At 49.4% G+C, this 26,716-nt stretch overlaps 1 protein-coding gene across 1 annotated transcript; it reads left to right on the forward strand.

The window, feature by feature from the left end:
• Positions 1-20,341: 20,341 nt before the first annotated feature.
• On the forward strand, positions 20,342-22,665 carry KCNA10 (potassium voltage-gated channel subfamily A member 10). The gene has a single exon (XM_007977630.3). The coding sequence runs from the start codon at positions 20,879-20,881 to the stop codon at positions 22,412-22,414; it is 1,536 nt and encodes a 511-aa protein (XP_007975821.2). The 5' UTR covers positions 20,342-20,878; the 3' UTR covers positions 22,415-22,665.
• Positions 22,666-26,716: the final 4,051 nt, after the last annotated feature.

The raw sequence follows: 26,716 nt of genomic DNA on the forward strand, positions 1-26,716 counted from the left end.
GGTTCTTCTGCCTATTCACAAAGACCTTGCAGGGCCCACCCAGAACAGGCAAGCAGTTCTCATATTGAACCAGTGTCTACCTAGGGCCATTTTTGGGACGGGAAATACTGGATCAAGGGGTTTGCTTTGTGGGTCAAGGGGTGGGCAGGTGGGTGTAGGGTTGGCGTCACTTGCTCACAGAATGGGGAGTGGGGACTTGTCCAACCCCCAACCCAGCCAAGTCAGCCATATTTAAAATAAATGTTAAGAAATGACTCAAGTTGTTGAGAACACTGTGGTTGTTTTTTTAAATACTCTTCTATTTTTTTTTGTTTTTGTTTTTGTTTTTACAATTTTTCTATTGTAACTGTGTGTTTCTTTTTAGATAGGAGGAAAATAAAAAACAAAAGACCCAAAATACTGGCCTGATGCAGCTCTGATGGAAAGGTGGACCCCTGACCAGAGAGGAAGATTACTAAGGCTCATCAACCAACCACTGCAGGGAGCTTTCAGATTTAGAGGAGAAACCCCGCTCCCCCTACTAAACCTGTCCAACGGGAGCTGACAGTCTTTGCCACTGGCCTGTGGATGTTCCCTTCCTCCTATTGGTCAGCCTGGGGCCCTGACCCACCCCACACTCCAAAATTCTGTTAATTTCATCCAACATTGTTCAGGTGGCTCCTGTGCACCAGGAGCTGAGGATACAAAGATGACTAAGCCTTGGCCGGCATCCTGGAGGAGCTCACACGGAGAGACCTATTAGGACTGGCCGGCTCTGGCGGTAGGAATCTGGCTGGAGCTGAATGTTCACACTCTTCTGGCAGATGGAGATGGAAGGGTCTGGGCCAGAAGGGAATGCCTGCAGCGACACAGCTGAGAAGGGAGCTCAGATTTTATGTGACCACCCCCACCTCCTGAGAGAAGCCAAACAACAGAAATAGAGTCCTGGCCCTGCCCTGAGGACAAAGACCCAAAATCTACCTATACCTAAAGCACCCTCCGCTTTCCACCCTAGGACTCAGGGGCGGGAGGGAGGGAGGGGGCTGCCTCCAACCTTGCTCACTGCTCCATTGTTAGAAGAGGGATCTGCAAATGATGGAGGCAAGGGTTTGCCCTGCATGACTGCTGGACTGTGTTGGGATTTTTCATTAGTAGACTCCTTCAGGATGCTGATGCGAATACACCCCCATAATTGCACCCCTCCCCATCTTACAGCTCCTCAGGGATGGGTCTCCCCCTCCCCATACTGTCACTCTTGACAGGTTACCATGTGGTCAGTGGGTTTCTCTGTGAGGGTCGGAGAGGGAGGCCTGGGCCTGCTGAGAGGACTGAGCTCCCATCTGCCTTCATCAGACTAGAAACTGAGCCATTCAGAACCTGATCCAACGTGTTTTTTTCCAACCCAGTTTGATTAAAGTCAGTATCACCTGAAACCCAAGACTAATATATGTCGACAAGGACTCCCAGGTGGCCCTCTCGGCCAGGACAACTCTCCCTCCCTGCAGCCCTTTGGAAAGAAACTCAACAGGCAGGAGGCGCCATTACCACGGGGCCAGGAGCCGGGCCCTTGCTGAGTGAGACCGAGACGCCACTCTGGAAAGTCTCAGGGCATCAATATTTCATGCCGCTGGAGCTGTCTTTGTTTTTATGCAAATTGCTCAGGCTGCCAGATGGGCAAAGGCTGGCAGCGTCATCCATCACCAGGCTGTTCCCTCGTCAGCAACCTTGCCGGCTGCCAGGGCCCTGCAGGCTGGCCTCAGCTGTGGCCCGTCCTCTCAGTCGGTCTGCACAGCGGGACACAGCCCCATCCTAGACACTGTGGGAGACACAGGGGAAGCCAGAGTCCTTGCTCCAGGGAACTCACAGATGGACAACTCATAATGAGATGGGAGGCAGCTCATCACTTCATTGTGAAGCTGAATACCTTTCATTTTAACCCACAAACCTCCACCTGTGTGGAGGGCATAGCAGGGTATGATCCCCCAGTTTACAGAAGGAAAATCAAGGCTCAGAGAGGCTAAAAGAATTACCAGAGGTTACCCAGCGAGTTGAGTAGTATAACTGGTCCAGGATGTGCTCCAGTACTCCAAGGTCTCACCTCTCATCTAATTCTGCTGTGAACTGTGATCTCTGCCCAATAGGGCCCTGCTGGACTGAATGAGTCAATCTGAGACACAGGGGCTGGGATCAGGAGGCCCTGCCCCTTCCGTCTCAGCCTGCCTATGGTCTGCATGATTCCCAGAATCTGTAGCTTCCTTTCCCCATGGCTGGGCTGCCTGACCCTAGTAGCACCTCAGCCAGGCACAACTAACCATTCCCTGGTTCCCAGGGCCTGAGCCCACATCTGGAAAGCTAGCCAGTGGCTGGTTCCTCCTGCAGGAGGCTTAGGGCTCTGCTTTGCTCTTGCCAGTGCTTGCCCCTCAGGATCTAGTATGAGACATACCCCAGTGTTGATGCCTGCTGGCTCCATTATGCTGAGTCTCCATCAGGTCTCTGGGCTCTGCCCTGTGGGAATACCTCGCTACCTGTGCCCAGCCTCCAGCACTGCCTTCTTAGCTGAAGCTGCACACCTTTCAGGTTCCTCAGTGTGATACCCTTCCTAAAACTACTGCCAGCCTATCCCAACCCCATCAGTGGGTTTAGTCCCACCAGCCTGTTCCAGTCTACCCCTTCTGCCCCAGTCTCCCTGGTCATACAGGGACAAGGCCTCAGTCACAGCACTCAGTTCAGCCTAGTCCATCCCACATCTCCAGAATTCCAGGTTAGTAATGATGATAGGAGTGACACAGTGGAGGACTCTCCAAGGACAAAGCCCTACATCCCAGGAGTAGAGCCTGCAGGGATTGGCCAATTCCCCTGTGATGTCACTAGGCTAGAGCCAGCTAAGCCAAAGGCTGCTGTAGAACAACCCTGCCAAGGGAAATCAGAAGACCTGCCAGTAACTCACTTGGGTGACCTTGGGCAAATCACAGTCCTCTGCACCTGTACAAGTCAGGAGTAGGATCAGCAACTTCTGAGGCCCTACTAAGACTCTGCATTCATGGGCCAGTGGTCACTATTCCTAATTGCTCTCTACCCCCTTTTACCTCTCCCCTAGGACGTAGTGAGAGTGGGATGCCATAAATGACTGATGTCAAGGTTATAATGGTCCAGCAACCTTTGCACAAGCCTGAAATAGTGCACAGAGGCTGGAGAATCAACTGGAAGCACTGCTGTAGAGGGACTTCCGCATTGAGAGGGGACTGGAGTCAACTACTCCCGACACCTCCTTTCCAGAATTCCAAGTCTCAGGTTCTGTTCCTCATAGAGGAGGCAGGAGCAAAGTGCCATGGGCCATTTCCTGACTGCGTGGGTTCATTTCACTCTTGCATCACAACAGTCTAGCAAAGTAGACAGCAAACTCCCCTTTCAAGTTGAGGAACTGAGACTCAGAAAGGTTAAGAAATGCACCAGGGACACAGAACCTTGGTCTTTCTGAGTCTAAAGCAACTCTTCATTATACAATGTTGTGTTGAAGGGATCCTGATGTCGTATAGGCCAGATCCTTTAAGCTTGGAGTTTGCCAGATAAACCTGGCTGACACGCACATCCCTGCCTTCTTTTGCATGTGCCTGGAAGGCTCTTCTCCATATTCGTCTTCCACTCTACAAACAAATCTCTTCTCTGCTTTGGGAGATTCCATTTATTCTATATGACTCAGCTCCAGCTGCTCCCGAGAGATAAGATCTTCCCCTCTTCCCTTTGCTTAGCTCCATCCTCCACCCCAATTGAAGTGCACCTACCTCTGTGATCCCATAGCAAATACTTCTATTAGTTTCCTGTTTATTTCACAGCTCTGTTTATTGAAAGCCTGCCAGGCAGTAGGCTTAGAGTTAGGTGCATATACATGCAATATTCATCCAGTCCTCTCAGCATTCTATGAGGTAGCTCTTGATATTTCCATCTGACAGTCCTGGATCTACATGTCTTTTTGCTTTTTGTTCCCCTCTCTCCCAACTACATCTCTGTCTTCAACACTGAGCACAGTGCTGGAGTATACACTAGCAATCATGTGCTTGTATAAAGAGAACCTGCTTGCACCACTAATGTCCTCAGGTGCCGGGAGACAACATGGAGCGGGTCCACGCTGGCCTGGGGCAGTGAAAATGAATCTGTGACCCTGAGCATTCAGGCCTGATGGCAGTTTGTTTCCTGATCTTGCAGAAAACAGCTCCTTGTTCACCTGCCCCTTTTGACTCACTCTCCTCCTGCTTTTGGGTGGCGTCTCTCTCCCCCTTCCAAGTCTGGTCCCAGCGTGCACTGTTGGGGTGATCGAAGGGTCCCTGAGGTGTACACAGCCCTGTTCCTCCTTTTGCCCCAGAAACTGGAGGACAGGAGCTTGGGTCAGAAGGGCAAGCCTAGACCGAAGCATGAGAGGCCCCGGGATCTGATAGGGGAGTTCGTTTTTCATGGCTTAGTGTCCAATTGGTCAGGTAGAGGCCCTGGGCCTTTGGCCCTGCTCCAGAGCTGATGTTGGTAAAAAACCCAGAGGTCAGAGTAGAGAGCAAGGAGATCAGTTTCTCAAGCAGGGACCAAATTGGGCTGTGTCACTTGGCCTGTATGCTGGAGAGAAGGGGGCCAGAAGAGATATCCAGGTGGGGTCAGAGCAACTGGACCTCTACTAGGCAGCACTGGAAACTAACAACTATAGCCACTAGGTTCCAGACTGTTGTGGGGAGCTAGGGAGGTCAAAGGAGTAGGGAATAAAAGGACCTAGCAGTCAGGGTTCAGGGCCCCACCCCACCCCTAATTCAAGCAGAGCAGCATCTCTTTTGTTAGTTTTATTTCAGATTTTCAGGCAAAATTTCCTTTGAATAAAGAAGAATAATGATGATGGTGATGATGATGATGATGATAAGAACTCCCCCGGCCTTGGATTGTAAATGCCCTGGGTCCCAAACCTCAGCTCCTTTTTCATCCTTGGTCACCCAGCCTCAGGCTGAGCCAGATGAGGAAGCTAGCGGCGGGCACCCTAGTCAGTGAACAGACCATACTATCAATCTTCACCCTGTTGTGGCCTGTATAGATGTTACCTAACCTAGAGGCCTCTCTTGCTGAGAACCTCACACTCCAGTCATAAGAGACTCGCTCCTCTGGCCTACATGCCATTGCACTCAAAAATCCTCCTCTCTTAAGCCTGGAACGTGGACTTTGAAAAAAAAAAAAAAATCTTCCTCTCCTTGAATGCCTTCATCACCTCCACCCTTTTCCTTAGCCTGGAGTACTTGTCCTTCAGCTCAAATGCCACATCCTAGGGAAGCTCTCACTGACCCTTAGGCAGAGTAGCCCCACACCCACTATACTCACTGCTGCCCTGCACATGGTACACACTTTTAACACAGTTTAGATTCACATTTTGGCGCTGCCATCTCAGGAGCTCCCTGACCTTGAGCAAACAAACTGCCCTGGTGGCTCAGTTTCCCATCTGCAAAACTGAGATCATCATAATACCAACTCCTATTGTTGGGGAGATTAAATGAGGTCATGTAAGTAAAGCACTAGGCTCTGTACCTGGCACATTTTACATGCTCAAAAAAATGTTAGCTGCTATGAATATTGTTTTCAGTGAATTTTGGTAACCAATTTTGGGCTCTGTTTCCTGCCTCTTTTCCCTGTCATGACTTTCGCACACACAGCTCAAATGCATTGGCATTTTCTTCTCAGTCGGCACTTCTGACAAGAATGGCAGGTTCCTGTGGCAATAAGAGTAGAGAAGAGAAGCAATGTCAGGAAGAGGAAAAGAAAGGAGAAAAGTGGGTTTCTTTCTAACCACAGAAAGCCTTCTCACCCAGCCTTATGGCACTGTGATATTAAGCTGTGATCCCCACCGGTGCCTGCCATCTTTGGTCAGGGAGCACAGTCCTCTCTGAGAGCACCCTAGCCATCCTCCTGCACACAGCAGGATGCGGTTAGGTCCCCCTACCCTGCGGTCCCTGGAGCTTGTCTGCATGTGTCATAGCACAAATCTCCTCATGGTGAGCGTGCCGTTGTTCGTTGCCTTCTTGTTGGGCTGCCTTCTGGACCATAAGTACCTCAAAGGCATCTGCATTTGTTCCCCCTATAACCCAAGCACCTAGCAGTTTCTTTGCCCAAAAACTGGTTGTTGATTAATAGGAAAATTAACCAATTAATAAGTCACTGGAGGTGCTGAGAAACCCATGGGCCCCTCCTCCTCATTTCTCTTGGATTCATGTCTCTGGAGGCTACTTCTCAGAACCTCCAAGATAAGAGCAGCTCCATATGGAGCCAGGTGTGAGCCAGGTGTTCACATCTCTCCCAGGCCCAAACAAACCCCTTAGTTCCCAGGAAGCTGGACAAGGGCTTTTCTCTGGCCACAGCTATGCTCCAAGATGGCAGCCTGGAGGTCAAAGCTAATGACTAGCTGATACACCTTGATAGTTATCTTGCAAACGGTGATATACCACTGGCTCAAAGGCAAACAATTTTTAGCCATGGTTATTTACAAAGCACCCCTACCAATTTCTGTTTGTCTCTAAGGTACCTGTGCATGTCCACCTGTTTTCTCCTCAGCAAAACAAAAACTTCCCAAGAACCCAAGAGCATCCCGGAGGGATTCTGGAAGATTGGGCCAATCCGAGATTCTTTGCAGATGCTGGACATTTAACTCTATCAGACTGGTAGGAGTCATTCCACTCCTACGTATTTGCGCAAAGGAAATGAAAGCATAAGCCCACACAAAGACTAAGGCATGAATGTTCACAGCAGCTTTATTTGTAACAGCCAAAAACTGGAACCAACCCAAAAGTACATCAGCAAATGAAAGGATAAACAACTTGTGTTATATCCATTCAGTGGAATACTACACAACAATAAAAAGAAATGAGCTATTGATACATGCAACAACATTAATGAATCATAAAATATTTCTTCTGAATGAAAGGTACCAGACAAAAAAAAAAGAATACATGCTGTATGATTCCACTCATACAAAATCCTAGACAATTTTATCTAGTCTGTAGAAAGCAGATCTGTAGTGACTGGGAATTGGAATGAGGGAGAACTGACAGGCATTATAAAGGGACTTAAGGAAGCTTTTCAGGGTGATAGGGATGTCCACTGTCTTGATTGATGTGGTGGCTGCATGGGTCAAAACTTATCAAATTGTACACTTTTAATATGTACAGTTTATTGTATGTCAATTATATCTAAGTAAAGTTATTCCTACAAATCAGGTAGGAGTAACAATCGCAAAGTTATGTCCAGGGCACAGCCTCAGTTATGCCAATGGGTTCCACTCTGTATCCCAGCACCCAGCACAGTGCCAGGTGCACAGGGGCACAACAAATGTTGCTGAACCTAGTAAATAAGTCGATATTGTCCTATTTGACTCATTTGGCCCAGGAGAAACCTTTCCTCCTGGCTTGATCACATCCACTGAGATGTCTGAAGAGCACTCGCAGCTTTAGGATGATTAATCAGATCCATAGTAACTACCTCAGCAGAACTGTGAGCAGAGTGCTCCTCAACCCACTGCCTCTTCCTCCCTTCTTCTCCTACTGGCAGCCCTTTCAGATGCTCACTCCTCAGAGAACCCCAATATTGGTCCCAAGAGAAGAGGTAACCTAGATCAGTGCCAGAACTCTCTCTCCCCTGGCACATACATGTCCCTGCTGAGAGGGGCCTCCCTGGGGCAAGGAAGACAGGCACAGTAACTGGGCACAGCCTTCTGCCTCTGGGCGGTGGCAGTGTGCCAGGTGTTCTGGCTCCCTCACCCACTGGGGTCTAGTCTTTTATCCACCCCTCATAGGACAGGACCAACCAGGTAACCCTGAGGGGGAAGCAATAGCAAACAGGAGTCACAGGAGCGGGAAAAAAAAAAAGAAAGAAAGGCCGAAGGAGCAGGGAGGGCATTGCTCATGGGAAGACAGTGCACCACTTACTAATGGACTCATCAGCTATTGATAGGAAAGGCCTTTGTGCCGCCCTGTTGCCTGGCCTGGGGAGCTGCGCTATGATGGGACCTGAGCAATCATGGTGGGCCACAAACAATTCCTGAGCCAGAACTCAGACCTCAACGCAAGGAATTGGTGGGGTGGCCACCAGGCTTTCTGGGGTACCATCCCTTCTCTAAGATGGAGGCCCACAGCAAAAGGAACAAGGCAACAGGCTGCCCTGTACATAGGAAAATAAGCTGGGAACAGCAAAAGATTCCTCCATGAGGAACAACCAAAGGTTTCTCATCCCAACATGGCCCCAAACACCTGCCATTAGAGCTCCTTCTGCAGAAAAGGCATCTCCAGGTTCCCGAGAAAAAACCCACAATTTCCATGGGATCAGCTGATCGTCACCCAGCAGCTGCAGGGCCCTGGGATGCCAGACTGGATAGTTTTACAAAGGAAATAAGGGGAAGGGATGGGGCCTGATAATAGAGCAGTACCAGAGAAAGAGCCCAGGGCTACCCAGTGAGGAGCAGGAGCTCTTAACACATGGGGAGGCCCTGAAGGTGCAGCCTGTGCTCCCCAAATACAGTTTTGCCTATTTTTTAATAGCAATATTTATTCCTAAATCTCCTCAGCACTTTATAGTTTACAAAGTACTTTAAGTCCATTATCTAATAATGGTCTCTTGACTATGAAAGTAGACAGAGAACATGTAGAAGTCATTGACTCAAAAATATGACGGCTATGTTTACCGAGTGATTTCGCCAGGCCAGGAGTTGTTCTAAGTGTTTTATATGTATTAATTCAGTTAAACCTCACAACAACACTTTGAGGGGTATACTATTATATATACTCATTCCCATTTATAAATAAGAAAACGGAAGCTCAGAGAGGTTAGGTAATTTGTCCAAGGTCACACAGCTAGTAGCTAAGCCTGAATTTGGACCCAGACAATCACCTCCAGAGCCTATGTGCTGAACCATTGTGCTGTATTGCCACAGAGAGACTAAGGAAAGTGCTCAAGGTCACCAGCAATTAAATGCTATAAACTCAATGCCAGGTCTTCTAGCTCTCATACAGTCTTATCCCACCTCTCTGCCTCGCCTTCATATTATTACCCAAATACACCCCCTCAGGATGGTAAGATCAGACAGCTGGGGCAGTGTCCTTCCTCTCCACCCCCAAGGATCTGGGACACAGGACTAGAAAGTTTTATGAAGGGAGTAAGCGGGGAGGGGTCCTCTCCCTGAGGAGGGGGCCCTTCCCAACATTGTCTCTCCTCCAGGCCACAGCCCTCCCAGGGAACTGGAAGGGGTCTGGCTAGAGTTTGAGAAAGCTCTGTATATCAGCTTAGTCAGGCCAAGGTTCCAGCCCTCAGGTCCCATGGGACTGAACCAAGCACCCTTCTTTATCCCCTACCCTGATAATTCCCGCAGCAGGTGGGCGGAGGCCCATCCTAAACTCTTCAGTGCCAGGCAGGGGCCAGTCACTGAGGAGACCAGGAAAGCAATGCCTGACTTGATCAGCCAGTCACGCAAGGTATCCTATGTGTGGGGGTAACGATTGGGAGACACAAGCCCACCACCACCACCCTCTGCTGCCTGCATGTTATCACTGGCTTTAGGAAACACCCTGAGTCAGTAGCTAACTCAAACCCTGAGTGCATCAGTATCTGATCTGTGCACCTTCAGCCCTGACGTTGGAGGGTTGTACTTTCCTGAGTTCACTTTGCCCAGTTTGGCCCTGGAGCCCTGCCACCCTGCACCCTGCCCACTGACCATGACTGGATCCTCTCTCCAGCCTACTCCAGAGACAGAGATAGCCAGGGAGATCCTGTTTCACAGAAGGATAGGATTTCTGAATCCCAGGCACCAGTTGGGCAAGCTCCTTCTTGCCGATCTTCCTCTTCACCTGGAGAACGGCAGATCCCCCATGGAGAGCTGACCCAGCCGGAGCACCCAAGGCTCACTCAGGCCGAAGAAGACACACCTTCTCTTCTACTGCTCCTGCTGGTGAGTTCTTGGACACATTTTATTCCTTTGCCCCACACTTCAATCTCTGCACCTGGTTCTTAACTACCGTATCTAAGGGCCCCAAGTGTCTTTCTCCTGGAGTTCCTGGAGCATTCCGGGGAAATTCAGTTGCATGCATGGCAACAAGCACACGCTAGCCAGATCGGTTCATCTCCCAGCAGGCTCTCTGGGAGACACATTATTCTTATGGTCTACGTTCCTGGCTCGTTTAGCCCTCAGCCCTCCAAGAACACCAGTTTCAGTTCCCCACCTATGTCTGGACCTTGTCTTTCCACAAGAAGAAAGCAGAGATGCCCCCACAACCCCAAGCACCATGCCCCTTTCTGCTCCAGAAATTCTGGAGCCTTCTTGGGGTTTAAGGAGGCCCCAGAGCCCCACTATCAGTCCTCCGCTCAAAGCCCCACGTAAAAGTCAATAGAAGAACAGGCCTAGAAACCAGCAGCAGAAGAACTTTAGCCAGGAGAATAGAGAATGACCTCCGTGGTATTTCGTCAGGCACATAGGCAGCCTCACTGCCCGCTCCCCCCACCATAGGCAAATGCCTGCAATTCCACCACGGGTGCTTTGTTCTGTAGCTCATGCCTTTGTGCACCAATCAATTAATTATTCAACAAATATTTTCAGAGGTTCTTCTATGTGCAAGGCAACATATTAGGTACTGGGGTGATACAAGGATATGAATCCTTCCCCCAAATCTCTCTGTACACATTATTATTTCCTCCACTTTATGGATGAGGAATTGAGACACAAAGAAGTTAAGTAGCACGCTTAAGGTCATGCAGTTTAATTAATGCTGGAACGTAGCTATAGTGTAGTTCTTAAGGGAGGTAACCCCAAGAAAATAACTCAGGATTGGGGTGCTCACAATAAAGGAGAGGCTGGCATTTGGCATTTTGTTGGTCAGTGTCAACACTTAGCCACAGGGTTTGCTTGCCTGGCCCTGGGCTGCCTGTTCAGGGAAAGAAAGGCAAGGAGGAAGGTATGGTGGGCAACAGCCACGTGGAGCAGGAGCCAAGAGCACTCCCCCCTCCAGTTCCCTGGTGGATGCTACATGTGACCACAGACGCTAGAGTTGGCTGCAGAGAGTAGATGAGGCCAGGGTCCCACCACAACATGGGAGACAGAGGCACACACAGGATGTGTGCCAGGCTGGGTATGGAGGGATTCACTGGAGGCCTTGTGCAGGGGTGACCTGATCCACCCTGGCTGTGCAGAGGAGCACCTTGGTAACCACATCGGGAGGCCAGAAAGAACTGAGGAGGCCATGGAAGCAATCCAGGCAAGGAGTGACATATGAACAATGGCTGGCAATGGGATGGAGAAAGGGGAGAGGTGGGGCAGAGATGGGACCTCATGGAGGCAGATCCCACAGGCTTTGGAAACTAATGGGTGTAAAGGTCTGAGAGAAAGAGGCCTTTACCTGAGCAGAGAACCAGACCAGGGCACACCCTGGGGGCAGGAGAAGACACTGTGAGCTCAGACAATCACAGGGGTGCCAAAGGAAGGCTCCAGTTATGCTTTCACAGCCTGGCCAAGGCAAGGCAGCTGTTCCCCAGGGCAGCCAGGCCTGGGCTCCTGCACACACTGTAACCAGCTTTGACATCATGCTCGTCATGTGTCTGATGCTGTTGTGTTTTACATTCACCCCTTTAATTATCTTGACAGCCCTATGATATAGGTATTCTCATTTTACAAATGAAGAAACTGAGGCACAGAGATTAAGTGTCTTGCACAAGGCCACAGGACTAGCTGGTTACAGAGCTGAGATTGCAAACCCCGCTGGCTCCAGAGTCAATGCTTGTAAACACCGTACTAAATAAACTGCCTCCTGGGAGGATGAGAGAGGATGTGGGGAAGGGATGAGGCAAGTTTAGGTAAATTCATCAATGGTGAATTGCAGCATGTTATTGAGAAAATCAGAGAAGCACCTTAGTTCAGAAAGGCTCCTCATCAGGTGGGCAAACCTGGCTCAGGGATGGTGAATCTATCCCCTGTGTTTTCACGAGCATTCTGACATCTGTTATCTCACATGGGCTTCAGACCTATTCATTCAACACAGATGTTGTTAGGAACCTTCCATACAGAGTATCAGGGGATAGTCTGCAGGGCAGATGTTTGCATGACTGTTTTAAAGATGAAGGAACTAAGATTTAGCAAACTAATGTGACTCCCCTAAAGCTACACAGCTGGTGAGAAGCAGAGGCAAATCTGAACTCATGTCCACAGACTCCACATCCCATGCTCTCTAGCTGATAAACTGGCTTCATGAAAATTGGTGGCTGAGAGCCAGGTGGCAAGAGTGGAGGATTAAATAGAAATGCCCCCTACCTTACAATTTCATCTAAAACCATTCCTTCTTATATTCTGGGAATGGGTAAAAACAGACCCATATTTCGGGGGATGGGAAGATGTTTCACAGGAACAAAAACCCTAGCACACTACTGCTAATCTGCCTTCCCCCATCTCACACCCCTCAGCTCAGCTGAGCTGGTCAAGAAGGAAGCTTGGTGGGGCTCTGTCTAAGCTCCCTCAGGGAGCAGCAGCTGGATACCGGGTGAGAGGTTGAAACTGGGACCTGGTGGAGGACAAGGCATGGTGAGTGTACGGAGAGCGCTCGGCTCAACCCCAGCTCTCTGCAGTGTCCCTCCTAGCTCCACACCTCCCCAAGGACCTGCTTAGTAAGGCTGACACCCAGAACTCTGCAGAGGGCCAGCCCAAAACTGCAATGAGCTTTCCACTTCCCAAAGTCCAAAGGGTAAATACCCATGACAGACTCGAGCAGAAGCTGCATTGCTGAAGGTGCAGGTACTGATGAAAGCAGCTCCTCAGCTACCACCATGCACAGGCAGAACCTGCAGGAAGTTCCTCAGGTTTCCAGACCCATTACTTCTTTGTCATCTCTCCTGGTATCCAGAAACTGCACTTATTACCATCAGAGGCAGATGCTCCCTTCTCTCCAGAGCAAACAAGAAGGCAATATGGGGACTTGATGGTGAACAAAATCAAGAGGTCCAGGAAAAAGACCCCAGGTGTCCTGCCTCCCAGTTGGCTTCCAGAGCAAAAGTATTTCACCCAGTGCTGGGAGACAGCTGTTCCAGTCTCCATGGTTCGTAGCTGTTAAATTGTAAGCTCCTATATTCCTGCAGGAATGAATTATTCCATGATCATTCTTTTCAGCATCGCTGCTGTTGCTCGGGTTTTAAATGAAAGAACTCTTGCCCGCATCACTTCATCCCTTTAGGAAGCTAGCTTTGTCCTTGAGCAGTCCGCATAGGGAGAGAGACAGACTGCCCACGCTGTGCCCATCGACACTTTAACAAGGAAGAGAGTCACGTGACCAGCTTTCTGCACCCCCTCCAGCCCTCCTTGTCTTCTTTCAATTGCTCCAAGTAACAGAACATTCTCCTGTTCTGAGAGGCAGAGAGACTAGATGGGAGAAGGGAGTGTCAGGGCACACCCGGAACAGAAACATCTGTGCAACGTGGGTGGTTTTGGAGACTGCAAACTTGTGCATGGGAACCCTCTCATGTGTGCCTGCATATTTACACCAGTACACGTCTATCTCCGTCTTCAGGTATCTCGGTAATTCTATGTGCAGCGTGGATATGTCCGTGGCTGTGTGAGAAGACACACATAGCCATGCTGGTGTGTGCTTGAGTGTGTCTGTTGTGGATATTTGTGTGTCTGTTTGTCTGTGCTGTATGTGTGTGTCCATGTCTCTGTGTATGTGTGTGGACACTGCCCCTGGCTGAATGACAGTAGGCCACATGTGGTAGTGGATCTGCTATTGTGCAACTGTGATAGAAACTTGGGTTTGAGACACAGCTTCATAACATAGTGACTGAAGGACTATGGGCCAATCATACAGCTTTCTGGACCTCAGTTGTCTTACTTGCTAAATGGGGGTAATAATCTCCACCTTTCTTAGGGCACTTCGTGAGGCTCACATCCTGTGTGGAACCGTGTGGTCAGCAGGAGTGTAGGTAACCAAGTGACCACCTCACCCCTCACGGCAGGACAGGAGGAAGCAGCTTCACCACAGAGGGGCTTAGAGCATGGGCCATACAAGTTCTACCCAGCCTCGGATGGCCCAGGAACATCGGTCCCCGAGGCCTTCCCCTTACTGACCATCAAGCCTGTCCCAGCGGGCTCGGCATCAGCATGGACAGCCTCTGAAAGGGCCTGGCTGCTATACTAGTAAGGGTGAAACTCACCCATTTTACCGATGGCAGGACAGGGAAAGGAGGAATGGCCATCCCCACCCCATGGTCCCTGACCAGGCCCAACTAATAGCAGCTGCCAGCATTTGCTGAGCGCCTACTGCATGCTGCGTGCTTTCTATGTGACATCGTTTTCTCACCACATCCTTTCCAGGGAGGTGCTAGCAAGGCCACTGTAAAGATGAAGAACCCTAAGTGAAGGGAGCATAAGTAACTTGTTCTCTGTCACACAGACAGTAAGTGGCCAAGCCAGGATTGGGAGCTGGCCCTCCTGTCTGCCTCCAGAGCCTGTGCTCCTGACCAGGATGGAGAGCCTGCCTCAGGCCGGATGAGGGGCAGCCCCCACACCCAGCCTGCTGACCTCCCCACTGAATTCAGGTCTCCTGATGGGTGTTGCTATCGGTTTCCAACTCTACCCTTTCCATGTCCCTAAAGCTGACATCGCCACCTCTGCTTTCCACTCAGAAAGGCTGGTGGAGCTGGGCACTCGAGGGACCAGAGGGGCTACAGTGAGGAGCAGAGCCAGTGAGTCTTGCCTAGGATCCCATCTTACCATTCCCTGGTTGGGGAAACTGAGGCTCTTGGAGAGTGAGGCAACATAATCCCGACCACGTGAGACAGAGAGGAACAGAATCCACACTCTTCCGGCCAGGCTGTGGTTCAGCATGAACCGAAGAGATGGGGCTTGGCTCTAAGAGGGGCAGAGACCAGAAAGGGGTGGGTTTGAGAGCCACTCACTGGGGAGAATCTGCAAGACCCGAGACCTGGCTGACCCTAAGGTGAAAGAAAAGCGGCATCAAAGAGGGAAGCAAAGGGTCCCCGGTGTGGCCCAGGGATTGCTTCCAGTAAGACAGTAGCGCCCTCTTCTGTCCAGTCACAGGCGGTGCCACGGTTTGTGTTTCACCCCCATCTTCCTTCAGTCCTTCACTCACCTGCTCAAGGACCGGAGAGCCAGGCCCAGCTGCCCAACCCCTCATCCTCCTACCTGTTTCCAGCCCTGTGACATCTGAGCTCCCTGTCACCGGGGCCTTGGGGCCCTGAGATGCAGTACACACCGTTGTCTTTGCATGATTACTTATTTCAACCATTCTCTGACTAAGGAACAGCTGCTGCCTCACCTGAATGTGTAGGAGGTGTTGGAGTTGCTAGGCAACCAAAGTTGACCCATGGGGAAAGGCCATGGGATGGGTTCTAGACACTGCCTGCTTGGTATAGCTCTGTGACCTTGAAAAGCCAGGTCCACAGCCCTGGCATTAGCCACAGATGTCTACACGGCTGTTCTGGGAGAAGCACAGGGCTGAGCTCCTCCCCATGCCCTGCCTGCAGGAAGTGCCTGGTCCAGTCAGGGAAAAGGTTACCTGAACCACAAAGCTTCATCCTCAGTCTGGCTGCCAACATGAAGAGCTACAGGGCATAAGAAGGGGCAGCTGGGATGGCTGAGGTCTGCGTCACGTGGGCAGGGAAGCTTCCCAAAAAAGATCAGTTCCCATCCATGGGATGCCTACTGCATGCCAGCCAAAGTGCTGTACACTATCTCATTCTTTCCCCCAAGAAGCCAGAAGAAAGATGTGACTAGACCCAGTTAGAGGGGAAGAAAGCAGAGTTCACAGAGGTGGTGATGTGCCTAAGGTCACATACCTAGCGTGTAAAAAGATGGGATTCAAACTCAAGTCCGTCTGGCTGTTGGGGAAGGGCGATGAGCAGAGGTCAGAAGATGGGAAAGCACAGGGGTCTCCGGGATAGTGAGGGGGTCAGCCTGTTCCCACGTACCAGATGCTGAGGGACCCAAAGATGACAAAGTTCTAGGAGATAAAACATTAATCAAATAAAATGCCGAGAAGGAAATGTAGACATTTTCCAGGGGGTGCTCAGAAGGGCAAGAGTGCCTTCACCTGGAGTCCTTAGAGAAAGCGTCACCTTCAGGTGAGGTTAGAAGTAAAGTATGCAGGTGGCAGGACCTGCACACGTGGTGGCCAGGAGGGAGGAAAGTACAAGTATGTTCAGCAGGGAAAAAAGATCTGTTTCAATCCAGTGCACTGTCTCAGCACTGTGCCAGGCAAGCACAGAGATTACATGTCAAATCGGATGTTATGGACGACTCTTGAAAGTGCTGATCACTTCAGTTGTGGGTGAGAGCTCAGCCTGGAGTAATGGCAATTCCATCGAGGCCCTGGATCACTGGGCAGATCAAAAGATCTAAGACTCAAAGGGAGTCACGCAGAGCAGACTCCAGGCCCCTGCCTGTTGCAATGGGAGCCAGCCCCCAAATACCCACAGCTCTGCAGTTCCAGCTTCACCAAGTGACTCACCCCAACCAAGGCATCCGTCTCCTTCCAGAGTGTGGGGCAGAGGGGGGCAGCCCAGACTGTGAGTCCAAGGGGCAGAAACAACTCTGATCTTGACTGTTATGAAATAGTAATTATAGTACAAAAGCCTATTGAAAGAGTGAAACCCTTCCACAGAAGCAGATATTTTCCAGTGCAAATAGAGGCCTCTCTCACACCCCTAAACAGACAAAATGCCAAGCACCTAGCTGAGAGAGCCAGCCTGCCATGGCCCAGAGGCTTCCTTGACACTGTGCACATTTCTGAGAGAGGATCAAGTACCCACAGCCTGATCTGCAGGGATATAGCACTGCTGGGTGGTCTCTGGGCACCAAGATTGGCCCTGGGCTTCAGGGTACATTCACTCTTTCTAAACAGTTTGCTGAGCTCTTGCAACATGAGCAGACACGGTGCTGCGCACCATAGTGAGAACTATGCAAGAGTAACCCCCTTTTCCCACACAACCCATGCAGTTTACAGAGCATCCTCATACCATCTCCTTTGGTCCTTGCTAAAATCTTGAGGAATCACTGGCAAACCATGCACTTTTATTTCTTTTGTTTGTGTGATTGCCTTTTTTTTCTTTTTTACAGATTTGTTGAAATACAATGACGCACATTAAACTTAGAGTGGGCTACTTGATAAATTTTGACTAGTGAATAGACTTGTGAAACCATCACAAAATCAAAATAAGAAGCATAAACTTCACCCCTACAGTCTTGAGCCTCTTTGTAACTCTGCCCTCACCCTCTCCATCCTCATCCCCAGGCAATTGCTGATCTGCTTCCTGTCATTCTAGATTAGTTTGCATTTTCTAGAATTTCATATAAATAGAATTATTCTATATGCGTATCCTTTTTATCTAACTCCTTTGACTCTGCATATTTTCTTATTACAGATGAAAAAATGGAGTCTGGATGAGGTAATGCAAGCAGTCAGTAATCACAGAACTGTAGAGGCAATGCAGGTGTCCTGGCCCTGAGCCCATGCACCAACCGCCACCCCTCATTCATTCATCACTCATTCATTCACTCACTTACCGGAGATGAACTGCACGCATAGGTGGGCTAGCCAAGTGGTGCGTAAGACAGACATGGTCCCTGCCTTCATGAGCTTACAACTCTTCATTCCTTCATTCATTCACCTACTTAACAAGCAAGTGCTTAGCAAATAATCACTCTACATCTACAGGATACACTGTTTGAAATTGGCACTGCCCCACTACCTCCAACACCACCCTGCCCCTCATCAGCCACCCTCCTATCTGCAACTTTGAGCTGGACACTGGGGCAATGCAGATGGGATCAGAGGGGAATCATGTCCTCCAAGACCAAGCAGGCTGATAGGAAAAGCTCTGCAAAACACAATCATGTACCCTGAAAACTTGCAAGAGAGCTGAAGAGTGAAGGCTGACCCCATGGAAGCTGGTGCTCCAAACTGAGGACAAAAGTGAGCATCTACACAAGCAGACCAGCAGCACAGGGAGACAGAGGGCTCTCCCAGACACTGGCCAGGGTAGGCTCCTGGGACAAGGTAGGATCTGAACAGTCCCTAGATGGGCAGGGAGGAATAGATAGTCGGGGGAGGGCAGGGGAGTAGAAAGCATATGAGAAGCAGGAGCAAAACAAGGATGAAGACATGGAGTCGGGACTGGGCCGAGCAGAAGGAGAGAATAGTGAGCTGAGAATTCCTCCTGCAGTTCTTCACATGAAACATGCTTTCTACGAGCATGTCATATTGGGTTTATGTGTGGGGCAGAGGGGAGGAAAGTATAAAGGGTGATTTTTGTAATTTTACAATTTACAATTACAATTTACAAAGTGCTTTCACTGTTATTACCTTATTTCATTCTCAGTATAATCTTTGAGATGGGATTTACTATTATTTTTACCCACTTTATAGATTAGAAAGTTGAGTCATAAAACCCAATTATTTGCTATAAAATATACACTCCTAAGTGGTGGGGCAGAGCCTCATACCAGGTCCTTATTCTCAAGACGGTTCTCCTTTCTCTTTGTTTTAATGATTAACATTTACTACTAATGGGGCAGGTGGAGCCGCCTGCACAGCACACTTCTGTAGACCACGGAATATGCTGTTTGACCTTGGCACTCTCTGCCACCTCCACACCATCAGACCCTCATCAAACACCCTCCTATCTGTCACTCGACCTGGGGGTGGAGATGACAAAGAGGCACCTAGGAGGCGGGGAGAAGGGAAATGGCCTGGCTCCCAGAAAAGGAAGTTAATTATTTGGCCAGAGAAGCTCTCCCTAATCCCACAAGCTTGTTGCCGCTGACCTCCAGAGAATTTCCTGATAAGGGTCACTCTAGCCTTGGCTAGAATCATGGAAGTGGTTCCCAAGCCTTGCCCAAAGCTCACTGATGGTACTTATTCCGCTCAGAAAGCGGGACTGATTCACACCTGGAAGATAATCAGCAGGGAGCACCACCTGCGGTCCAAGACCCCATGGGAGAAAATAGTGCTCCGAAGACACAAGATGAGCACAGAGCTGGAGTCCCCCACTCACAGCCATCCAGCTGCCAAGCAATTCAGGAAAGGCCCCCAAATCATCGTGCGAATCACTGTGAAGGGATAGCTACATTTCTCCAGGGCTTACCATGTACAGAGCCAGGATTTGAGCTCGGGTGGACTGATTCTATTCTCAGATTCCATCCTGCCTCCCAGCCATCCTACTGCTCGCTGAGCCTTGCACAGCAGGCTGGCACCTGGCATGCTTGGCAGTGGGCACATCCTTCCTCATTCCACAGCTGAGGAAGCAGTAGCTCCATGAAATGAGGCTGTTTGCAATAGCCACACACTCCTGAGAGGTAGAATGGGTGCTCCACCAGTGCTGACCAACCAGACTTCAGCTCATCACTCGACACATGGCACCTGAACTGAGAAAAGGGGTCATGGGGTGGAAAGAGCTCTGGGCCCCTAACAATTCTGTGGCCCTGGCCTACAGCTCCCCATAAGGCTCGGCTCCCACATAGGGACTCCATGGTCTAGTGGGAAAGGCCCTGGGCCAGAAGGCCATGGCCAGGTTTAGGTCAGGACTCCGTAGCACTAGTTATGTGACCTTGGGAAGTCACTTTGTCCCTGTGATTTGGTTTCCCCATCTGCAAAACAGAGATAACATCTAACCTCCCATGATTATTGTCATAATGAGATAAGTGAATGTGGAATCACTTTGAAAAGACTACAGCACTACACTGCAGGTTAGCCTTGTCCCTGTAAAGCAAACCTCTCCAAGGCTATGACCACTACAGATTTTGCCTGAAGCTAAGTCTCTTACTTCTCTCCCATTCCCACCCCGAGCCTGCCTGGCTTCAGTTGAAATTGAAGCTAGAATGAACCTGAGGAAAGAAATATTAGTCTACATGTATAGATGTCCAAGCCCACTGGGCATGATTTCCTAACCCCACCTCCAGCACACACACACACACAAACACACACACACAATTATTTACTTCCTTCCCACCTAAAATGATTTCTCAAAATGAAATTACTCCCTATGGACACCTTGGGCCCAGGCTAAAAAAATTCCAATTGCCGGTAGTTTAGAAAGTGCTCATTATATGGGAAAGTTGACAAAAAACAACAATAGCTATAATATAGTGATCTTTCTTTCCACCAAGCATTCTACACATGTTATCTCATTTGAGGTACCTTCAAAACAACTCTAGGAGTTATTTCCAGGCTGGGGGTCGTTTAGAGGACACTGTCGATTGGCCAGCCCAGCCTCTTGTTTTTCCTTCCCAAACGAATCCCCACTGGGTCCATAGGTCTGGTTCCATCCTTCACCACTGGGTCCAGGAGCAGGGGTGGAGGTGACGCAAAATGGTTGAATTCCAAATATATTTTGAAGACTTGAAGACATGACCAAAAGGATGTGTGAAGGACTGGTTGTTGGCGTGAGAGAAAGAGAGGCATTATGAATGAGATTGGGCATGGAGACGTGTTTGGGTAGACAGAGGCTTCATGCAAATACAAGATCATACTTTTTATTATTAAGGAATGTTAACTTCCTTTTTTAGCATGGCCCCTCTGCCATCACATATGAAGATCATCCTTTGCTGGGGAGAATCTCTCCCTCTTTGCCAGGATCCTTTTTTTGCAATTTCTCTTAGTTATTAGTTTATGCAAACTCAGGGGTTCAAAAATGATTTCAAGGGAAGCATGTTGCCAAAATAACCATGATGTTCCTTCCCAAGCTACAGATAAGTCATTGATTAGCTCACTGATATTGCCTTACCTCAATAAACAAGGGCCAGTTGTATTCTGCCCTGGATCCTGTATAATGAACTTCTTCTTCTCCATAGCTCACAGGAGGCAGCAAAGGCTGAGGATCTTCATGCTTCTTCCCTGGCTCCCCTAGAATGGATGTGTGTGGCTGGAAAGAAATGGAGGTTGCACTGGTCAATTTTGATAACTCAGATGAAATCCAAGAAGAGCCAGGCTATGCCACAGACTTCGACTCAACCAGCCCAAAAGGCCGGCCTGGGGGCAGCTCCTTCTCCAACTGGAAGATCCTCATCAGCGACAGCACCAACCATGAGACGGCCTTCTCCAAGCTTCCGGGAGACTATGCTGACGCCCCAGGGCCTGAGCCAGTGGTCCTGAATGAAGGAAACCAGCGGGTGATCATTAACATTGCTGGGCTGAGATTTGAGACCCAGCTCAGAACCCTCAGTCAATTCCCAGAGACTCTCCTGGGAGACCGGGAGAAAAGGATGCAGTTCTTTGACTCCATGAGAAATGAGTATTTCTTTGATCGGAACCGGCCCAGTTTTGATGGAATCCTATATTATTACCAATCTGGTGGGAAAATTCGGCGCCCAGCCAATGTTCCTATTGATATCTTTGCTGATGAAATCTCTTTCTATGAGCTGGGTAGTGAGGCCATGGACCAGTTCCGGGAGGATGAAGGCTTCATCAAAGACCCTGAAACACTGCTACCCACCAATGACATCCACCGTCAGTTCTGGCTCCTCTTTGAATACCCTGAGAGCTCCAGTGCTGCCCGTAGTGTGGCCGTGGTCTCGGTGTTGGTTGTGGTCATCTCCATCACAATCTTCTGCCTGGAGACACTGCCAGAGTTCCGGGAGGATAGGGAGCTGAAGGTGGTCAGAGACCCCAATCTCAACATGAGCAAGACAGTCCTCTCCCAGACCATGTTCACTGACCCTTTCTTCATGGTGGAGTCTACCTGCATCATGTGGTTCACCTTTGAGCTGGTGCTCCGGTTTGTGGTCTGCCCCAGCAAGACTGACTTCTTCAGGAACATCATGAACATCATTGACATTATTTCCATTATCCCCTACTTTGCAACTGTCATCACAGAGCTTGCCCAGGAGACAGAGCCGAGTGCCCAACAGAACATGTCCCTGGCCATCCTGAGGATCATCCGCCTGGTGAGGGTCTTCCGCATCTTCAAGCTCTCCCGCCACTCCAAGGGGCTGCAGATCCTTGGGCAAACACTGAAGGCATCCATGCGGGAGTTGGGGTTGCTCATCTTCTTCCTCTTCATTGGAGTCATCCTCTTCTCCAGCGCAGTCTACTTTGCTGAGGTGGATGAGCCAGAGTCCCATTTCTCTAGCATTCCTGATGGCTTCTGGTGGGCAGTAGTCACCATGACAACTGTAGGTTATGGGGACATGTGCCCGACCACCCCAGGGGGGAAGATTGTGGGCACTCTGTGCGCCATTGCAGGGGTCCTCACCATTGCCCTCCCTGTGCCTGTCATTGTCTCCAACTTCAATTACTTCTATCATCGGGAGACTGAGAATGAGGAAAAGCAGAACATCCCAAGTGAAATTGAAAGAATCCTCAACGGTGTAGGCTCAAGAATGGGCAGCACAGACTCTCTTAGTAAGACCAATGGTGGCTGTTCCACAGAGAAGTCCAGGAAGTGATCAGTCCAGGGCTTCTTAGGTCCATCCTGTCTCTCTTCTCTCTTCTCTCTCCCTCACTTTTTCCCCTCTTCTTTCTCTCCCTTCCTTCTGCCTTCCCTTCCTCCCTTCATTCCTTCCTTTTTCCCACTCCCTTCTCTCACTTCATCTTTCCAAAGACCAAAATGTATCTTTTGTGATCAATAAGTATCTCTGACTACAAGCTATTTTAATAAGCCCATACTTCTACTGTATTTTCTAAATTGTTTATTTTCAATACGTTATAGAAAGATTTGGGTCTCTTTTCCTATGAAGAGATAGTTCAGGTCCCCAGACCAGAAATATTGGTATCACCTGGGAGCATGAAAATGCAGAATCTAGGCCTACTCTGACTTACTGAATCAGAATCTGCAGTTTAACAAGATCCCAAGTAATTCATTTGCACATTAAAGATTAAAAAGCACTGGTTTTGGTTTTCCTACGAGGAAGCATATGAAAAGACCAAGGGTTGCTGTAAGCAAAGAGGAAGAGCTCAGACTTATTTAATTACAATAATAATCATACCTTGTACTTGTGTAGCACTGCATAAATTTTCCAAAACACTTTCACCCACATTATCTCACTGCATCTTAGAATAATCAGTAAAGCAGATTTGATTATTATTCGATTTGATTATTATTCCCACGTTATAGGTGAACAAACCAGGGGAGAGCAACTTACCTAAGGTCACCCAGAAACAGTGACAGAGTCCACCAAACTCTCAGAACAAGGGAGTAGAGATGTCCCTCCCCCATCTACCCGGTCAAATAAGAAGGCCTTGTGCTGTCCTCAGTCCCAGCACCCAACACGTGACCACTCAAAGACATTTCAACACCAGAACAATGCCTCTGGGTCACAGACCACTACAGCTCCACTCCACAAAACTCCCAGCACACAGTCCTGGCTGTGTCTGTCAGGGTTCTCCAGAGAAATGGAACCAATGGGGTGTGTGTGTGTGTGTGTGTGTGTGTGTGTGTGTGTGTGTATTTATATGTGTACATATATACACAGAGAGAGAGAGAGATTTCTTGTAGGGAACTGGCTCCCGCAATTATGAAGGCTGAAAAGTCCCATGTCCGCAGGGTGAGTCAGCAAGCTGGAGATTCAGGGGCACCATGGTACAGTTCTGGTAGGAAGGCCAGCAGGCTCAAGCCCCAGGAAGAGCCGATGTTTTATTTCAAGTGAGAAGGCAAGAAGAAAACAATGTCCCAGCTCAAAGGTAGTCAGTAAGAAGGAATGGCCCAGTGCTTGGGGTAAGGAATCAGCCTTTTTGTTCTATGCAGGCCTTCAACTGATTGGATGGGGCCCACACACATTAGGGAGGGCTGTCTGCTTTACTTAGTCTACTGATTTAAAGGTTAATCTCATTCAGAAACACCCCCACAAACACACCCAGAATAATGTTTGACAAATATCTGGGCACCCTGTGGCCCAGTCAAGCTGACACATAAAATTAGTCATCACACAGACAGCCACCCAGCTCCACACAATCCTGCAAGACACAGCACTGCAACCACAGATGCCTCCACACAACTTCCACTTCATAGTAAGCTGGCTGATGTGGGAGAAAGCCGCTTCTCTTTTCTTTTGTCTTTATCTCCTAAAAAGCTGAATTTAGTAATCTTTGTATCTCCTTTCCATCCTAATAATCTCAAATACCTTCTTGCACTTTAACCCCAAGCTTTGATTATGCACCAGTCATGCAAAGATCCAGCCTGGGCTTCACACAAGGCATTATTGCCCTGAGACCTAGGTAAACAGGCTCCTGTCCCAGCCCATGAGCCTGAGGATTCCAGACTTCAGAGGGTCTTCCCCACAATTTTCTAAGTTCCCTTCCCATTTCTCCCCTTCAGTGTCCTTTCAGGGCACTCTCCAGTTCCCCACCCACCCCTCTCGCCCAAGTGAGTAGGGCTGACCAGATGCCCCATGGAGCACGAGGACTCACACCTATGGAGTCCTCTGAGGCCTTATGCCAGGCTCTGGTTCCAGGATGGTGGCCTGGTGAGCAGATTGTCCTCACTGGTCGGTTTACAGAGCCACACAAACTTGGGTGCCAGAATGATGAAAACAGTTTGATTTAGGGTGATGCAAATGTTTATCTGTACAATGCCCTTATAAAACCTACTTGCCCAAGACCTCAAGGACCTGAGGGGGTGCCTTAACACGGGAGCCCACATGCCCACATTCAAGCCTCTGGCAGGCATGCCATCACAATCCTTTACACCAAAACCTCTCCCCTACGAGGACTATGTGGGGACACTGTGCCCCTCACATCAGCCCTCTGAGGTAAATATCAGCACCCCCACTTTGCCAAGTGAGGAACTGGGTTAGAGAGATCCAAGGGCACACAGCCAGGAAGCAACAGAGAAGGGATTCGAACCTAGATCTCTTTGATGCCAAAATGTGCCTCTTCATGCTTCCTAACCAGAGCGGTCTCCACTGGGGCAAGCAAGCTGCAGCTGTGGTCATGCAGACAGGCTTGGTGCTCTCCTGGGATCAGGGAGGCTGCTTCTCCAGAGGCCTCTGCCTTCTCCCTCCCACTGACTCTGTGTTCAGCAGCAGGGCCACATGCTGGCCCTACACCATTGCATGTTGCAAACACAGTGGAATAATCAGACCCCAGGATAGGCTGGGCCAGTGACCCCAGAGGCCAAATGGAGTCCCAGGGCCTGTAGCCCTAGCCTTTCTCTTCCTGAGGCCCTGCCAGAAAAAGTATAGGCAGAGCAGGGCAGAGAGGAGCCCCTTTTTCTTTGGCTAATCTAGTTACCCTTACAGCCTTAGAAGGCCCGATCATGAGAGTCTGATACCCAGGAAGCAGGCCCTGCCTTCAGGCTGGTGCCAGTGACTGCAGCTGCAGAGGCAAGCCCTCCATTCCCAGTGAGGCAGGTGTCACAGTCTCTGTGCACCGACACTGGATCATCGGATTCTTTCTTAACCACCCAGGGCAGGAGAAGAACTATGGGAGCCCCTCCCACCATACATCTGCCCAGCCTCCTGTCTGCAGTGAGATCTGTTGTCTGTAGAGGAGCACCCAGATGACTCACTGACAAACAAAAAGGAGAGAGGTGGGGAAGGCAGAGGGGCGCTGCGAGGGGCAGTGTGGAGCACAGAGAGGAAGATGTTCCCACGACGCATGCGAAGAAAGGACTTGTCAGCAGCCAGGCTGGGACAACCCTGCCTTTAGAAGGAGCAGAGCAAGGCCTGAGGCCTTTATTCAGTGAATTAAGATGTACTGAGCTCCTACTGTGTGGCAGGCACTTTAGAGCCCCTGAATAAAGATGCTGGATAGAAGAAAAGGACCCTTTTTAATTTTTACAGTAAAAATAAGCAAAAAACGTGAGAGAAACAAGACATTTTCAAGGGGTGATACAATTAGCAAAGGGTTTTCAAAACTTGTGTTTTCTTTTCCATCATAATATACCAGCTGTCTTTGCAAAGAACTGTGCCATTTAGAACTAATGGTTGTGCTCTGTTCATCGTTCTCTTCTTTTTTTTTTTTTTTTTTTTTTGAGACGGAGTCTCACCGTCGCCCAGGCTGGAGTGCAGTGGCGCGATCTCGGCTCACTACAAGCTCCGCCTCCTGGGTTCACGCCATTCTCCTGCCTCAGCCTCCTGAGTAGCTGGGACTACAGGCGCCCACCACCACACCCAGTAATTTTTTTTTTTTTTTTTTTAGTAGAGACGGGGTTTCACCATGTTAGCCAGGATGGTCTCGATCTCCTGACCTCGTGATCCGCCTGCCTCGGCCTCCCAAGGTGCTGGGATAACAGGCTTGAGCCACCACACCCAGCCATATTATTCTCTTTTCAAAAGTTGTATAAACCATAAAACATTTTGAAACTTAACGGTAAAGCCTTCTAAACTTGGAGTCGAAGTACCTGGCTAAGATGGTATTAATTGTATGACTTGGACATCAGTGAGCTTCAGTTTCCTTAAGTAGAAAATGGAGATTTAAAAATACCTAACTAGCAGCAAACATGGTCACGTTCTCCCCACCCACTCCACCCCAGCAAGGAGCAGGCCCTGAGTCCCCCCTGTTGTCCTCCCTCACCCAACCTGGCTAATAGGGATCACAGGTCCTCCACAGCCCACCAGAGTGGCTGCTCAGGGCCCGCCCTCTGCTGGACTTCCTGTTTCTCTGATTCTCATACTTGTGTTCAACCTCCTTAAGCTTACTTCCAAATCTGGAAACACGGACAAAATTACTTCTGCCTCGCAGGCTGAGGACTCAGTGATGGAGTTTTACTAAAAGTAATTTATGGCTGTAAAGCACTGCAAAAATGAAAG

This window comes from Chlorocebus sabaeus, chromosome 20 (genome assembly GCF_047675955.1).
Source record: "Chlorocebus sabaeus isolate Y175 chromosome 20, mChlSab1.0.hap1, whole genome shotgun sequence".
Taxonomy (NCBI): domain Eukaryota; kingdom Metazoa; phylum Chordata; class Mammalia; order Primates; family Cercopithecidae; genus Chlorocebus; species Chlorocebus sabaeus.